Below are 14964 nucleotides of genomic sequence, written 5' to 3' on the forward strand. Positions count from 1 at the left end.
CTTTCTCTCCATATACTTCTTATTTTCCTCTCTGCTTCTCTCAGGATCAGCTAGCTTTACTGGCCAAGTGGTCCGCTCTGCTTCGGGGGAAACGCCCATTTCACCCATCTGTCCAGGTACAAATACCTCACACAGACTCCTCCAAACAGTTGCCCCCATGCCTGCTTCATCCTCAACCATTCCTCTTCTCCAAACACTAGATCCCTCACCCGCATAGCTAATCTCCCCTCTGACCTTCCCAGCCTCCTTGCAAGGGAGCTCTGAGCACAGGACTCTTGTTTCTAACTTACTGCTTCCTTCTTGCTATACTGAGGTACCCATCTAAGGAATGCTTTGTATTTTGCCAGGAGCCCAAGGGCTGGGCTGCACCTAATTTGCATAACTGTACCAACTGTTTTTAATACAGGAGAATGGGCAGCAGACTACAGGTGCCAGCATAGATTGTTCTAGTTTGCTCCCAGTGGCTTTGCTCAGATAAAAGTGGTACATGGCATGCTGGGGCTTGTAGTAAATTCAGCAGGCACAGAATGTCCATATGAAAGACAAAGGTGGGTGTGAGTCCTTTTTAGCCAATGGCCTGCAATGTGAATGCACCTCTTCCGTTATTGCTAACTCTCGTGATTCTGTCTGGAGTCTTTTGATATTTGGTGTTTTCTGCTAAAGCCCCATCTGCAGGAGTCTTGTGATTCCATGAGAATCTCAGGTTTCATTTGAAAAACAAAAAAGTACATTTCTAGTGCTCACAGTTGCAGAGAAAAGTTTGAAAGCATGACTTGAGTGCAGCCCCCGGGGCTCAGAAACCAGAAGGTGAATATAAAGAACCCCCCAGAATATTACTATTTTGTTTAAATCTCATGATCTCTTATGGCTCGACTCATGATTTTTGAAAGTTGGGGAATGGCAACGTGGTTGTTCAATACACTGGGGCTTGCTCACCGCATCTCCAGCCTTCTGAAAAGTGAGATTCATGTATGACGTTACCCAGCACAGATTCAATGATATTTCATTCACTGAGGCCCTGCTGTTGTTTTAAGCCCAATGTTTGAGGCAGGAGTGATCATGTGGCACAAAGCAGCCCTGCCCCGAGGCCACACAGAGATTCTCTCGCAAGCCAGGACAGCTTGAAGAAGTGAGATTTTAAAATATCTCCTTGAAACACACTGCAGGAGAATCAGTCATCATGAGTGAGAGAGGCCTTACAACACTTTAAGAGTAATTCGAAGTGACAAGTGAATCTCAGTCTGAGCAAGGCTTAAGCAATGGCTGAGTTCGCATTAGGGCCTGGGATCTGGCTCGGATCACTGGACTAGTGTTTCTTAGCCTGTGGATCACCAGTAATTCACTAGGAGGGGAGCATTTGTGGTTCCCAGGTTACATCCGAACAATTACATTACAATCAGGGTGAGCAGGTAAAAGCAGACATCTTAGAACAGGAAAAGGCTGGGGGAAAAATGGATTCTGTCCTGCATGATTTTTTCTGTGCAGATGTGATTTTAAGGAGATGCACTGTAAAATAAGCCCGTCATCCCATGAAAACTGCTGTATTCTGTTCTTAATGAGTGTAGCATGTAGATCCTAGATTGGCTTTGCTTATTTCTCAACATCCAGAGACAAAAAAAAAATTTCTTGTGGGGTCCATTTTGTTCTGAAATTTCCTGTGGTGACTGTCCTCTTTCCTCCTCCTGCCCTTATATAAACGGTGAACTGGATTTGACTAAGCAAAGGTTTCCGCTGTTGCATTTGCCATTTCTATGCTTCCTGCTGGTAGTCTCGGTTTAAAAAAAATCCTACCGTGTTCAGTAGCAATACCCTAAGTGAGTGGAGCTACCAAAAGTGTTACTACAGTGCTTTGGACCATTACTGGAGAATGGCATAGTGTTTTGTTTACCTTGGAGTAACCACCTTCCAGCAATTGCTGTCAGTTTAGATTCTGTTTCTCTCATAGGTTTTCCTCTAATAATGTCAGGGTGAGTTATGATTAGTGATAAGCAAAGCTGAAAAGCTTCAGAGTTCAGAGTGGTAAACATCTGGATGTTTTAGCCACGTTGTTTGGACCGAGAGAGCTGAGATGGTTTAAAATCTCCAAAAACAGTGTTAGGAAACATTTGTTCAAATTCTGAGTAGCTAATAGGTTTGACTATGTTCATTCCCCTGCTAATTCACTATTCACAAAGAGTTTTTTATTGGAGAATGGCTGTTCTTCATATGAAGACCGTATTGATATGCAAACAAGACTAGTGGCTATTTGTTATTTATCACCTTGTTTATTACATTCATGTTTTAAAAGTTTGTCACCCAATCAAAGAGCAGAAACAATTCCATGTGACATAGGTGACTAGACTACTGGATTTTCTTCCTGGCTCTGCCACTGACTCACTCTGTGGCCTTGGGAAAGTCACTTCACTTTTCTCTGTTTCAGCTTCCCCATCTGTAAGATGGGGACAATATTTCCCCACCACAAAGCAGGCTGTAAAAGGCTTATTTTACTAATGTCTTTAAGGGACTTTTGGATTCTTGGGTGAAAGGGGCTAGAGAAGTGAGCATTGACATTATTACTACTACTAGCAATCTCTTGGCCCATCTCTAGAAAGAATACTCAGGCAATAATTTACACATCTTGCCTTCCATCCTAGCATCTCTCTCTGTAACTGCATCTTTTGCAATTGCAGAGCTAACCATGGAAGATTATGGATCTAACGAAGGGTAAGGAGGGGAAGGTGGAGGGAGAGGTAACAAATCAGCCAATGGTGTTCCAATTTGACGTTGGTAGCATTGCCTGTGATGGTCACTTCAGCTTCCTTCTAATGACAGTTTTCTTGTTTTGTGAACCTAAATAGCACATGGCTGCCACATTCTAGCCTTATTCTAAGACCGCGTCCTAGCCAGATAGGCCTGGAGTAGGACCTATCTGCACGGAGCTGCTTCCATTCCAGCGTGACTTTCCCTTTTGCTTAGAAGCCCCAGTGATTCTACCTGTTGTGACCATGTTTCCCGCATCCAGGTTGTAAATCTGCCCTCATTTCCTCTCTCAATCTCTCTGAACTCTTCTAGGTCTTAGCGCCCAGCCACTTTCTCATCACAGTCCCACTGCGCGGCCTGACAGGGTACCGGGAGCGCCAGGTACGGCACTGGCGGTATTACACCGTGCATGGAGCAAAGCTCCTTTCCCCAGTACGGGATCCAGAGGAGCTGCAGCAGTGGCTGGAGATGGAGCAGTTCTCAAAGAGTCTGCAGCAGTGGCATGAGACAGAGGTGAACATCGAAGGTGATCTCGTTCCAGCCAAGGTCCTTGCCATCTTCAGGGAGCTGATGGAGAAGTCAATTGCCTCCTGTCACCTCTCCAGTGAGTTGAGCGGGAAAGATGTGAAGGGAGTCTGCCTCTCAAGTGCAGTCCTCTGACGGGACTGTGATCACTACCCCTAGCGGGTGTTAGGCCACTTGCCTCACTCCTTGTGAGCAGAGATTGGCTCACACACGCCAGGGTTGAGGAGACACTGGCCCTTGATGAAGATGAGGTCCATTTGCACAAGTAAGACCTCCCGACCCAGGTTCAGATTACAAGCTCTCAGTGCTCAGGGATGTTTGGATTCTGTTATGAATTCGGACCCCATCCTCCCTCAGCACCACCCCAAAAAAATCAACATTTTCTTTTGCCTAAATTTTCAGAAAATAACCTCTTTCTGCTGGGCCAGAAATTACGTGGGTCCGATAGGCCTTCTAGGCTTCTCCAGCCCAAGCTGCAGAGCTTCCATGGGGTGTCCTTGTGCCCTCTGCAGAGGGCAAGAACTGGTACCTCTTGCCTACAAATGTCTTTAAATGAAGGCAGCTGAGGTTGAAACCTGTGTCCATGACCAGCTGGTGTTTAAGTCCATTCCTTTGTGGGCCTAGACCAACCAGAAAGACACTCTCTGGTGTGGATGAAGGTTAGGACAGTGAACGGAAAGAGGACTGGGAATGGTACTGGGAGCCAGGGGCACCCTCAGGTATTTTTTGACATGGTACGCCCCAAGACTCCCTGCTGCCCACTCCCAGCCAGCTCTCAAGGCTGTCACTCAGTGTATCCTGTGGGCAGAGCAGAGGGGACATGGGCTGCTGTGGGGTGAGGCTGGGTAGGGAGCCTGGTGCAGGAGCCAGCCCCATGGCAGTGGTGAGCAGGAGCAGTGCTGGCTGCCGCGCTGCCCCTTCAGGTTTGGCCCCACGACCGCTCAATTATGGCAGGGGCGAGAGAGCGGCAGGGCCGAAACTGAGTGAGTATCATTGCGACCTGGTGCATGGGGGTTGCCGTGCCGCTCGGGTTTGGATGCAGGGGTTGTGGTGCCAAACCTGAATAGTGCTACAACCCCCGTACACCATGTTGCAATGCCGCTCACTCTGTTTTGGCACTGCTGCCCTCCCATCATGATGCAGGGCCGGCGGGGTCAAACCTGAGTGGGCGGTGGGGCAGCCAGCACTGTTCCTGCCCTGGGAAGGGCCCAACGCTGACTACTTGCCACCCCTGCCAGTGGCCTGCACCGTGTGTAATGTACGTTCGGCTGCAGGCACGACTGCTTGGAGGTGAGTATTCCCCTAGAGAAGCCCCAGGCTTTCATAGCTTGGCGGCTTGTAGAGTTGAGTGGCTGGGTGGCAGATCTTCTCCTTGTGCAAAACCCTTTATCTTTATTCAGACTTTAGACCAATATTGGCTATGCCCAGGCTGCTCCCACCCCATCCTGCTTCGAAGTAATGTCACCCAGGGTCACTTTCAGCAACATTGCTGCTACCTCTCATAGGCAGCTCCAAAATATGTGTTTACATCCCAGCCTTCCATACAAAAGAAATTGAAGAATTGATTGCAGATTTGATGTGCTTTGTGCTGTGTTTTAAACACTCCTTTAGAGCTGTGGCTGCAGACACCTCTAACTGCTAGCTTATGGGAGGCCACCTTAATAATAATAATAATAATAATCATACTTACCAATTGTCATCTTTGAAGCACTTTATTGGCTTCAACTTATTAAACCCACACCCTCTGATGTGAGTAAGTATGATTATCTCCATTCTTTTGCTGGGGAAACTGAGGCACATCGATTGTATCTTGTCCAAGGCCGACCTCAGACCATGATGCCTCTCTTCTAAGGACAACTTTTCCTTTCAGTGGGATGACACTGCATCCCGGCATTGCAAACACACAGATTCCACTTTCCCTACCCAAATGTAACTCTGGATTTTGGTCTTGCAAGATCCTGGAGAGACCTGTTAACATCAAACTCAGTGTTCAACCAATTCATTTAGCAACTCACTCCTATAGCAAATATTTATTACTATTGAGGGAGATGGAGTGGTAAGAGAAAAAAAAATCCCACCACCAAGCAGATTCTATGGCTTGGCAGAAAGTCAAATGTTTTGGTTTCTTGCCTCAGATATTTTACTTATGTGGAAGGCAAGGGGTCAGGATGAAAACCTAGCATTCTATAAAGCAACAGCTCCAAAACTGTTTGGTTCATCAAAGATGTCTGGGCATATGGTGCTGACTCCTCTGGAACACAATAGATGGGAGAAGAAAGGGAATGAAGTAGGACAGTGTGATTAACTGGTTTCAAATAGGACAAACTCTGTCAAAGACAGCTTAAGTTACCTGAACACTTCCCTGACTTCACTGTTGCCTCTTTGCCACGCAGTAGCAGATTTGGAGGCTTTGCAGTGCCTCAGTTTGCCATCGTCACTTCAGACTGGTCAGACTGTCCACAGGAGTTGGCTTCCCTATGAGTTCCCAGCCAGACCAGAGTATGCCTAACTCTCCCAATAGCCTTAATAACCACTAGGGGCAGAGATACGCCTCACAACAGAGTTTCATGGATCTAGACTTCCCCTAAAGAGGAGGGGATCTTTGAAGCCGAGGGCTCAGTCGAGACTCTTCTCCACTCAGACTCACTGAGCTCCCTTGCTGCCTCTTGTGCCAGTGGGTTGCTGAAGACATTTAGGTTGCAGCAATTCTGCTCCTCTTTATCTTGGGCTGGTCTTGTGATGTGCTTGGCCCCACACAGACAAAGGGTCGAGGCTGAGGGGGAAACAAGATGTTGAGTTGCTGCCCCCTCCTCCTCTTGTCCTGGTGCCCTGGGGGGGATCCAGGTGGTGAGTTGTTTTCTTTGGTCCCACTGTTGGAAAGTGAGAGTGGAAGCAGGTCCATGAGGGGCAGGGTTTGCAAGGGATACATAGCCCCAAACGGCCTCTTGCTTGGCCTATGCATAAGGTCAGCCCTGTCTTTATCATCTCCTCTCGTCTTTCCTTCCCAGGTAAAGTCAGCATTCTGGAGAGTTTCAGCTCAGTGGTCCGAGTTGCTGTGGAGACACCAGACTCCCAGGTAGAGGTGGAGCTGGTCCCTACTGTGGAAATCCCAACCTGCTGGCCTGAGAGAGCCCGGTGGCCCCGCTGCTTCAAGCGCTGGCCTTCCCAGGAGAAAGTACAGTGCATCAAGGTACAAAGCAGGTTGGCACAGGAGGGGGACTTAAAGGGCCAGTAACGCTGTGAAAGGTCTTACCATATTGTCGAAAGCCTCTCCCAACTGAGAGCTGGGAAACCTGCTGGAACTCTCAGACGATATCGGTGTCAAATGCTTCTGAGAAGCACAAAAGTTGAGGCACACTGTTGTCAGGGTGGCTTGACCCAAATCAGAACAGCAGCATTTTCTACCCACTTGTCACTCATTTGGCACAGATGTAAATAATAACACAAGGTGCAAGATGGGAGAACCAGGCCCTTTATGGGGAGGAAGAGACCATTTTCCATCAGGCACTGAGAGCTCTGTTGACTTCCATAGTCTGCAGATATTGCTCCCCAGAGGAGGAGGTGTGCCAAGCAGCCAGTACTGGATTTCCAATTAGTGGCATCATTCTCTTTCTAGGGGGGTCAGTCTTAAGGTTTCAGGTCTCCCTGTTCTGTATCCATCTAAAATGATCTTCCTGACCTGAAATCAGACCTAAAAAGAGCTTGAGAAAGAGTCATGCTTCTTAAATGCCCAGAAGGGCTACTTTCTTTAGTATAAGCATTTCTAAGTATTCAGATGTTTTTAAGTGTACTAGGTTTCTTAATATTAGTGTTTGTGAATCCTGTGCAGGTTTGATAATGTATGGAAACTGTATAGACAGATGTTGAGCAAGACTCCCCAGGCCTCTCCCTCAGCTCTGCGAATGCCACTCAATCCTGACCAGCACCATCCTTGTTGTTCTGGTCTTCTCACTCTGCCTCTTACTGTCCCACACACACCCCTCTCTGCACATGCCCCTCCATCTTGTCCTGCCCTGTCCATGGTAAGTCCGGTCTTACACCCCTGGCAGAGCTCTGGCCACCTCGATCCTGACATAGTGAACAATGTTGCTTGATTCTTGCTATTCTAGTACAGGGATTTCCCATGTAACTCAATTGCCTCTTCATCCTGATGTGCAGTGGGCCCTGCTGTTCCATTACCACATCCCCAGACAGTTCTGCCAGTGCAGCATTGCTTGCAGCTCCCCCTTCTGCTTTGGAGCTGGGTCTCTCTGGAGTGAGTAATATCCATGTGTGAGGAACTGGCCTGGTTTGATGTGGACAGACGTCCACTGGGAATTAGGAAACCCAAACTTGCTGTCCCTTGTAACTCAGTCCATAATGCACAACCTGATCTCAAGTGGTAAAAGGCAGGTGCAGTGGATCCTTCCCTTATCCTCCCTTCATGCTGCTCTGAAGATAAGTTTGTATCTCCCCTTCTGTAGCTTCTCCCCCTTTCTTCTGCAGTCATTTGGCTTTAATCTCCTGGCCCGCTCCAATTACCACTGGCAGCTGGGCTTCTCCCGAGCTGAGCGCATGCTGATAGAGGGCCTTGACGAGGACGGTGGCTGCCGCATGAAGTGCTTCCGGGTCATGAGACAAATGAAGGAGGATGTCTGGTGTACAGGAAATAAGCCAGTCCTGACGACCTATCACCTACAGGTGTGTATAGCAGGCAAGAGTGGTGAGGTCTGAGCGGGGCAGGGGAATATACTGTCATCAGGAGAGAGCAGCAGCCACAGTGTCTTTCCTGCAGGAGGCCTGTAGCAACAATTACAATACAATAATTGGCCTAAGTGGCTATAGTGCCCCCTAGCGAACACCAAAGGTAACGACCCTCATCACATTAATCTATTTTCCTTACATGGTGTGAGAATTGTTGTTTGTCTACATTCCACACAAAAAGATTTGTTAAAAGAACATTATGGTTGCACAGTTACAGGTAAACACACACAAGTCAGGCAGTCTCAGAGATAAGGCTGCCCGTGCTACCTTAAGTCCCCATATGCATCACAGTACAGCTTTCAACTGCATGATCACACACTATTTCTTGACCAATATCCTATATTATACTCTACTTTGCCTGCTACAACCTAACCCACTTTACATTTCTACTGAGACTTCTGTCTGAGGAGCTCAAAGTTTTTACCCGGTCATGCTCGGAACCATCTCTGAGATAGCAAGGTAAGTACAGAGGTAGGAAACAAGCACAGAAAGGGGAAGTGACTTGTCCAGGGTCGCACAGTGAATGCTGGTGGTGGTCACTGGTTCCAAGCCCGCCGAGGTCAGTAGTGACTGAAAATTGTTCCCAATGGATGGCTGTTTGGTGGCCTCTCTGAAATGAATTTGGTGGGTCTCACTCCCCAGCCCCTGGTGAACCACTGGTATCCTTGTTGGTATGGTAACTAGAGAGGAGGGCTAGGATTGACTTAGCATGATCCCTCTGTGTCAGGGGGGAGGTAAAGTGGCAGGAGACGCTTGCGTTGCCATTGCCTTCAGTCGTCAGGGCGGTCACTACAGCACTTTTCATCAGCAGAAAAATTACCTTCGCTAATTGTGTGAATCTTTGGCAGCATCCCTGTAACATCTCTCCTTCCTCCTTCCCTCCCATCTGCCTCTTGCAGATGGTGCTGTTCTGGACATGCGAGAAGTACCCGCGCACCAAGGACTGGCTCTGCTTCCGGGAAGGCTTCTTGCGCATGGTGCAGAAGCTGCACAAGTGCGTGAACCAGCACTTCCTGAAGCATTACTTCGTCAGGGGCACCAACCTGCTCAAGTATGCCAACACCAGCGACCTGGACCTAGTGGCAGGCAAGCTCGCCGTCTTCCTGGAGAACCCCGTGCTCTGCCTGGACTGAGGCAGGGAGAACCTGCTATCCCAATCTTGTTTTACTACCTAGCCCTTCTTGTTGTCTGTAGTTGTTCTTCCTGACCTTTCAGTAGATGCTGTGACCTTGAACGTGAGACGTGTGGCACGTGCAGTATGGAAGAGAAGAGTCAAACTGAGAGCAGTAAGAGGACAAAACTAGAGGGTTTCTTGATGCCCAGCCATTGCAATTTGCTTTCTACAGCTTGAGCTGCCTGTCTTGGAGCCACTGCCATCCAGATCCCCAAAACAAACCAGACTAGATACTGCCCCACTGTTTGTCACTAGTCCTATGGCTCATAGGCCAAAATGCAGAGTGGTCTAGTGGTAAGAGCAGGGGACTAGCAATCAGGAGACCTTACTCTGCCACCTACTCGCTGTGAGGCCTTCTGTTCATCACTTGACTCCTCTATGCTGCCTCCTCGCCCATCTGTAAAATGGAATTAATACCTACCTACCTGACAGCATTGTTGTGAGACTGAATGAATGTTTGTACAGTGCAATGAGATACTCAAATGGAGACCTCGGTACAATCACAAGGTGTTATTGTTAGAGCCAGTCTCTCTCACCTCCCTCCACAATTAAATGTGGGTCCCGCCCTCATGGTAAAGAGAGTTTAATTGATAAGTGTTGAATAGTTCAGATACTGTTTTTTGCCTTTCCCTTGTGGTCTTTTTGTCTCACATTTTGCTTGGGGCAGGCTTCCCGGGTTTGCCTTTGCCACCTGTATAGTGCCATGCTGTCAGCCCCCGGCGGTGTTTGCTGTGACAGAGCTCTCTAGCACATCTGGCTCTGCCCAGCTGTCTGGGGGACGAACTGATCTCTCACCTTTTAGCACCTGTATATTTTTGAGTGCTGTTAGAGACAGAAGGAGAATTTGTCAAAGGTTCCTAGTTGCAGAGGATTCCAGAGCTTTATATAAATAACATATAAAAAATAAAGTGCTAGTGTTTTGAGAAAAGAAACAAAAAAAGTTCTAAAGTGAATGTTGTGTTTAATGTTCTTAAATGACTCAAATTTAAAATCAAGTGTTTTATTTTCTAGAACCGTAAATTGCTGGCTGGATTATAACATGCTCACATAATTTAAAAAGACACCTTCTCTTAGCTATCATGGCCAGGGGATCATCATGAGCTCTGCTCTAGCCCCTTACACCCTTTCATGTGATTATAAGCTCTTTGGGGCAGGGTCTGTCTTTTCATGATGAGTGCATACAGCACCCAACACAATGATCCTTGACTGGGGCAGCGAGGCCTCCCACAATATAGATAGGGCTGTTGACTAATCGCTGTTAACTCACGCAATTAAATAAAGAAAAATTAAACACGATTAAAAAAGTAATCATGATTAATCGCAGTTTTAATCATACTGTTACACAATAGAATACCCATTGAAATTTATTAATCATTTTTGGATGTTTTTCTACATTTTTCAATATATTGATTTAAATTACAACACAGAGTACAAAGTGTACAGTGATCACTTTATATTATTATTTTTATTACTGTCACAAAGTTCCTCCTCTACCTTGGTGGGTCTTGTGCTTATTGGAGGATTTGCTTGCCTCGGAGATTCACGGCAGCCCTCAGTTTGGCCGTTTTCGTGAACCCACAGTCCAGGTCGACTCCCCCTGTGTCTGACCAGGAGTTGGGAGGTTTGGGGGAAACCTGGGCCCGCCCTCTACTCTGGGTTCTAGCCCAGGGCCCTGTGGAATGCAGCTGTCTAGAGTGCCTCCTGGAAGAGCTGTGTGACAGCTACAACTCCCTGGGCTACTTCCCCATGGCCTCCTCCCAACACCTTCTTTATCCTCACCCTAGGACCTTTCTCTTGGTGTCTGAAAATGCTTGTACTCCTCAGTCCTCCAGCAGTACGCATTCTCACTCTCTGCTCCTAGTGCCTATTGCTCCCAGCTCCTCACGCGCACGCCACAAACTGAAGTGAGGTCCTTTTTAAACTCAGGTGCACTGATTAGCCAGCCTTAATTGATTCTAGCAGCTTCTTGATTGGTTGCAGGTGTTCTAATCAACCTGTCTGTCTTAATTGTTTCCAGAAAGTTCCTGATTGTTCTGGAACCTTCCCTGTTGCCTTACCCAGGGAAAGGTGACCTACTCAACCTGGGGCTAATATATGTCTTCTATCACTCTCCTGTAGCCATCTGGCCTGACCCTGTCACATTACAAATATTTGCACTGTAAAAAGGATAAACAAAAGAAATAGTATTTTTCAATTCACCTCATACTGTAGCGCAATCTCTTTATCATGAAAGCGCAACTTACAAATGTAGATTTTTTTTTTGTTACAGAACTGCATTCAAAAACAAAACAATGTAAAACTTTAGAGCCTACAAGTCCACTCAATCCTACTTCTTGTTCAGCCAATCGCTAAGACAAACAAATTTATTTGCATTTGCGGGAGATACTGCTGCCGGCTTCTTATTTACAATGTCACCTGAAAGTGAAAACAGGTGTTCACAGGGCACTTTTGTAGCAGGCATTACAAGGTATTTACGTGCCAGATATGCTAAACATTCCTATGCCCTTCATTCTTTGGCAGCCATTCCAGGGGACATGCTTCCATGCTGATGACTCTCGTTAAAAAAATGTGTAAATTAAATTTGTGACTGAACTCCTTGGGGGAGAATTGCATGTTTCCTACTCTGTTTTACTCACATTCTGCCATGTATTTCATATTATAGCAATCTGGGATGATGACTCAACACATGTTGTTCATTTTAAGAACATTTTCACTGCAGATTTTACAAAATGCAAAGAAGGTACCAATGTGAGATTTCTAAAGATAGCTACAACAATTGACCCAAGGTTTCAGAATCTGAAGTGCCGTCCAAAATCTGAGAGGGGTGAGAGGTGTGGCGCCTGCTTTCAGAAGTCTTAAAAAAGCAACACTCTGATGCGGAAACTACAGAATCCGAACCATCAAAAAAGAAAATCAACCTTCTGCCGGTGGCATCTGATTCAGATGATGAAAGTGAACATGCATCGGTCCACTCCAGTTTGGATCATTATCGAGCAGAACCCGTCGTCAGCATGGACGCGTGTTCTCCGGAATGGTGGTTGAAGCATGAAGGGACATATGAATCTTTAGTGCCTCTGGCACATAAATATCTTGAAACGCCAGCTACAACAGTGCCATGTGAACGTCTGTTCTCACTTTCAGGTGACAATGTAAACAAGAAGTGGGCAGCATTATCTCCTGTAAATGTAAATAAACTTGTTTTTCTGAGTGACTGGCTGAACAAGAAGTAGGACTGAGTGGACTTGTAGACTCTCTAAAGTTTTACATTGTTTTATTTTTGAATAGTTATTTTTTGTACATAATTCTACATTTGTAAGTTCAACTTTCATGATAGAGATTTCATTACAGTACTTGTATTAGGTGAATTGAAAAATATTATTTATTTTGTTTTTTTTCCAGCACAAATATTTGTAATAAAAATAAATACAAAGTGAGCACTGTACACTTTATATTCTGTGTTGTAACTGAAATCAATATATTTGAAAATGTAGAAAACATCCAAAAATATTTAAATAAGTGGTATTCTATTATTGTTTAACAGTGCAATTAATCATGCAATTAATCACAACTAATTTTTTTTAATTGCTTGACAGCACTAATAATAATAATCTGTTTCCAGCTCCCTCCCCGTGTGTCTTTCCAGCCCCTCCTTCTCAAAGGCCATCTCTGTCCCAGTTCTCTCTCATATCCAAGGATGCTTTTTGCCCATGTCTGGCCCTCTCATACTCTCTCTCCTAAGCTCTAACTTCAATAACATTATTGACATGACAAGGAATACAAGTGTCATCCAAGCTAACAGCCTGAGTGTCTGTCTCGAAGGAGGTCTCGTGGACTTGATAGGCTCATTTTTGTATCCCTGTCCATTTCTGAGTTGGTAGCAGGATACCATCATTCTCTGTCCTCCAGTTCCATCCTCCTGCCCCAGACTACTCTTTTTCACCTCCAGCCCCTTTCCCCTCTCTCCTCCTTTCCCCAGAACTTACTGTCTTGTTTAAGGCAGTTCCCCTACAGCACTTGCCTGTCTTTCACCTCCTCTCAGCACTCATGCTGGGAAGGGAATTCAATATGAATTCGATAAGAGGTCTCCATTAGCAGCACCAACAAAGATGACTCTGCCTGATGTGATCACTGCACTCAGGGAAAATTTGTTTCATCTCCATGATAGGTCCTTCCCTGTGGGTCTTTTCAAACCTTCCCCCTTCAGCATGCATGGTATGCAAATCTCATGGAAGCTTGCAGGTTCTGCTTGTACAGCAGTCACTACTGCTCCTTCACTGTTTCTCTTGTCATCTCCACCACCCTTTATAATTCTGTAAAGGTGGGAGAGGGGTTGCATTCAGTTACAACCCCTTCTCTGCCCAGTCCCCAGATGGAGAGAAAAAAGGAAATGGGGAGCTTCCAAAATGGCTATAAAGAGACCCGTCCATTCTCCAGGTTGGCCTCTTCCCCCATCCTACGGTCACCCACACAGTGAAGATGAAGAGAAGATGACAGTAGGGCTGCAAAGAACTTGAAAAGTGATGGAAGGGGCTGGGGAATGCCAAGTTTCCACCTATACTGGTAATTGTGGACTTGCAGCACCCTCTAGCATCAAGTTGTGGTATGGCCACGAATACTTTTTCTATAGTCTGCCTTTTCTCTCTCCTTGATTTTATAAATGGAAGCAACACATCTCTAAGTTTATTCAGGTCTCATGGTCCAGAGCACAGGGATGGGAGTTTGGCTATTTATCAAATCCAGATCCCTAGCCTTTGAGGTTTGCCCCATGCTTCTTTCTCAGAGCTGGGTAGGAACTGCTTTTCCTATCCATTGAACTCTCAAAAAGGTTCACAACTCTTTTTCCATTCAACCCTGGGATGAAATCAAGAAGTTTCAAAAAAAGACACACCCAGCACCACCCCATCAGAGTGTGATTCAGCACAGGGATGTGAACATGAGTCTCATACAGTCCAGGTGAGTACCTTAGCCATTGGACTACAGAGTCTGTCTATTGCTTTTTGTGGCCCAATGAATATTTAATTTATACAAAATGGAACAACTCCAACAGGAGTGATTGATTAGGCCCCACTCCAGAATAGCCTTTTGGTTAGGGCACTCCCCTGGCATAAGAGTAGTGGTGTAGTCCTGAATAGTGCATGAGAGGTCATGCTAAGTGGAGGATGCCATTTGGAGAATGCCATTTTGTTCTCCGTGCAGCAAAAATGCAGGTATGCCATTGCAGTGCAATCTGGCCCCACTACAGCCCAGTCTAGGAGAGAGCCAGGTTCAAGTCCCTCTTCTGTCTGACAGGAAGAACTTGAAGGTCTCCCAGGTGAGGCTTATAATTACAGGGTATTGTCTAATCTCTGAGGTGAACTCTGGTTTTGACCAGAAATTCCACCCTGGACCCAAGGCGCCTTCCCTATGGAAGCTGCATTGACACGGATAGGTTTCAGCAAAAAGTGCCAGTTTTGATGCATCAGCATTTTCTGACCAAATTTTTTTCAAAAGTTCCCGACCAGCCCCCACTCATTAGCCTTTAGAAGACTGCCTGGGTGCCACATGGCTGAAACCTGTGTTTGGAAGGCTTGTTGTGCAGGGAGCACTGGTCCCAGGTCAAGGAAGGTTTATATTAGTGTCCCTTGAGGCAGCTCAGAGCAGGGGTTTGTGTGGAGGGAATCAGGGCCTGTCCCACATCTCTGGTGCTAGGAATGACTTCTGAGAGCCACGGAGCTGGGACAGGTGCCTCGTACCTACCATACCACCAACCACAGAAGATGGACGTGACATCTTGTGGATGAAGG

General features: G+C 46.4%; 1 protein-coding gene across 1 annotated transcript in view; it reads left to right on the plus strand.

Moving 5' to 3' along the window:
• The window catches only part of MAB21L3 (mab-21 like 3), a 28015-nt gene extending 17963 nt beyond the window's left edge, over positions 1 to 10052 (plus strand). Inside the window, exons 4-7 of the mRNA XM_084623838.1 lie at positions 3052 to 3343; positions 6273 to 6454; positions 7750 to 7944; positions 8907 to 10052. Coding sequence (XP_084479964.1) covers positions 3052 to 3343; positions 6273 to 6454; positions 7750 to 7944; positions 8907 to 9140 — 903 coding nt within the window. The 3' untranslated portion in view covers positions 9141 to 10052. The remainder of the gene's footprint in view (positions 1 to 3051; positions 3344 to 6272; positions 6455 to 7749; positions 7945 to 8906) is intronic.
• The last annotated feature ends 4912 nt before the right edge of the window (positions 10053 to 14964 follow it).

Source organism: Lepidochelys olivacea (assembly GCF_965140295.1).
Source record: "Lepidochelys olivacea isolate rLepOli2 genome assembly, chromosome: 1".
Taxonomy (NCBI): Eukaryota; Metazoa; Chordata; order Testudines; family Cheloniidae; genus Lepidochelys; species Lepidochelys olivacea.